General features: G+C 34.4%; 1 protein-coding gene across 1 annotated transcript in view; it reads left to right on the top strand.

The window, feature by feature from the left end:
* Window positions 1–1,424, top strand: part of LOC119569744 — a 6,222-nt gene extending 4,798 nt beyond the window's left edge. Inside the window, exons 4-6 of the mRNA XM_037917770.1 lie at window positions 1–46; window positions 553–1,331; window positions 1,417–1,424. The exon at window positions 1–46 is cut by the window's left edge and continues 75 nt beyond it. Coding sequence (XP_037773698.1) covers window positions 1–46; window positions 553–1,331; window positions 1,417–1,424 — 833 coding nt within the window. The remainder of the gene's footprint in view (window positions 47–552; window positions 1,332–1,416) is intronic.
* Window positions 1,425–1,839: the final 415 nt, after the last annotated feature.

The raw sequence follows: 1,839 nt of genomic DNA, 5'->3' as shown, positions 1-1,839 counted from the left end.
TCAAGAAGTTGGAATTGGACTTGAAATTTTTAGATTATTGCAAATTGTATAACATTTTCCCTATTTTTTTTTTTAAATTCAAGCTTTATGATAGATCCTTCCTCTCCAGTAACACCTACAAATCATGGCTATATAAACTTCTTGATCGTGAGATCAAAAGACAAATCAAAAAGTTGTCATGTCTTAAGAACACACATGACACTTTTATGCGTGATCTAACATCAAAAGTTTATTCGTTTGATTTGAAATGCCTATCTACGTTAGTAATCAAAGCGTAGAAAGAAGTGTAAGGACTATCGAAGCCATCCATCACCGTAAATTGAAGAATCTAGGCATAGATCTTGACAAAAAAGTGGATACTAATAGGGTAATCTTTAACTTTTCAAATACAGTCCTGACACAAAAAGAAAAGGAAGCACTATCATTAGGCTTGGATTTCTGTCTCCGACCTAAAAAAGTGGGCTTTGTAAAGTTTTTTATCCCCTTTGAAAGAATGTGTCATCTACTTAAGAACTGTATGATTTATGAAGACACTTTTAACTCAGTTTTTAGGAAAATAGCCCTTTTGGCTAACAGTACATATGTACAACAAAACCAGGAAACTTATTCATCTGATTTCACTGAACAAGTCACTAACAGTCTTCAAAATCTTAAGTCAGACGAACATATTGTTATTACAAAACCTGATAAAGGAAGGGGCATTGTGTTATTGAGTAGAACTGACTACATTAATAAACTCTCTTCTATACTTTCTGACTCGTCTAAATTCCAACTGTTAAATGTCAACCTTGCCACCCACCTGTTAAAGCTAGAGGCCAAGCTAAACAGAATCGTACGACCTTTAAAAACAATCCTTGATGAAACCATATATCATTCTATCTTTTCAGCTGGTTCTCGTGCTGGTTTTATGTATGGTCTCCCAAAAGTACACAAACCAGGTTTACCCCTTAGACCAATTATTTCATCTATTGGCACCTTCAGTTATAATCTGGCAAAATTTCTTGTACAAATCATTCAACCTCTAACATATAACGAATACACGATTTCCAACTCATCGAATTTCATAAATGAAATCAGTCATTTAAGATTCGATGACACCATAACCATGGCTAGTTTTGACGTCGAGTCTTTGTTCACGAATGTACCTCTAGCTGAGACCACACAAATTATCACTAATAATACTACAGCAGAATTCCTTTCACAATTTGGTTTAGAAAAGAAACAATTACTTTCTCTTCTAATAGTTGTCACAAAAGATTCAGTTTTTACTTTTGATAACCGCCTGTACACTCAGATTGATGGTGTTGCTATGGGTTCTCCCATTGGCCCTAGTTATGCTAATGCTTTTCTATGTTATCATGAAAGGAAATGGCTACAAGACTGCCCACTAGAATTTAAACCCTTGTTTTACAAAAGATACATAGACGATACCTTTCTTGTGTTCAAACATCCATCACATATACAGCTGTTCCTATCCTACCTGAATGATCAACACCGTAACATTAAGTTTACCTGTGAAATTGAAAAAGAAAACCAACTTTCCTTTCTTGATACGCTTATCATCAAAGAAAATGGTCGCCTGTGCACTACTATTTACAGAAAACCTACTTTTACTGGTTTGGGAATGCATTATTTGAGTTATTCACCACAAAGTATAAGGTTAATAGCATATCAACTTTAATTAACAGAGCATATAACATTTGCTCTTCCTGGTCCTGTTTGACAAAGAAATGAAGTTCTTATCAAATTACTTTGAAACGAATGGCTACCCAAACAGTATTTTCCATAAAACCCTGAGGTCATTCTTAAACAACAAGTTTTGCCAACCTTTAAAACTCA

This window comes from Penaeus monodon, unplaced genomic scaffold, assembly GCF_015228065.2.
Source record: "Penaeus monodon isolate SGIC_2016 unplaced genomic scaffold, NSTDA_Pmon_1 PmonScaffold_184, whole genome shotgun sequence".
NCBI lineage: Eukaryota > Metazoa > Arthropoda > Malacostraca > Decapoda > Penaeidae > Penaeus > Penaeus monodon.
This window is presented reverse-complemented; position numbering and strand designations above follow the sequence as displayed.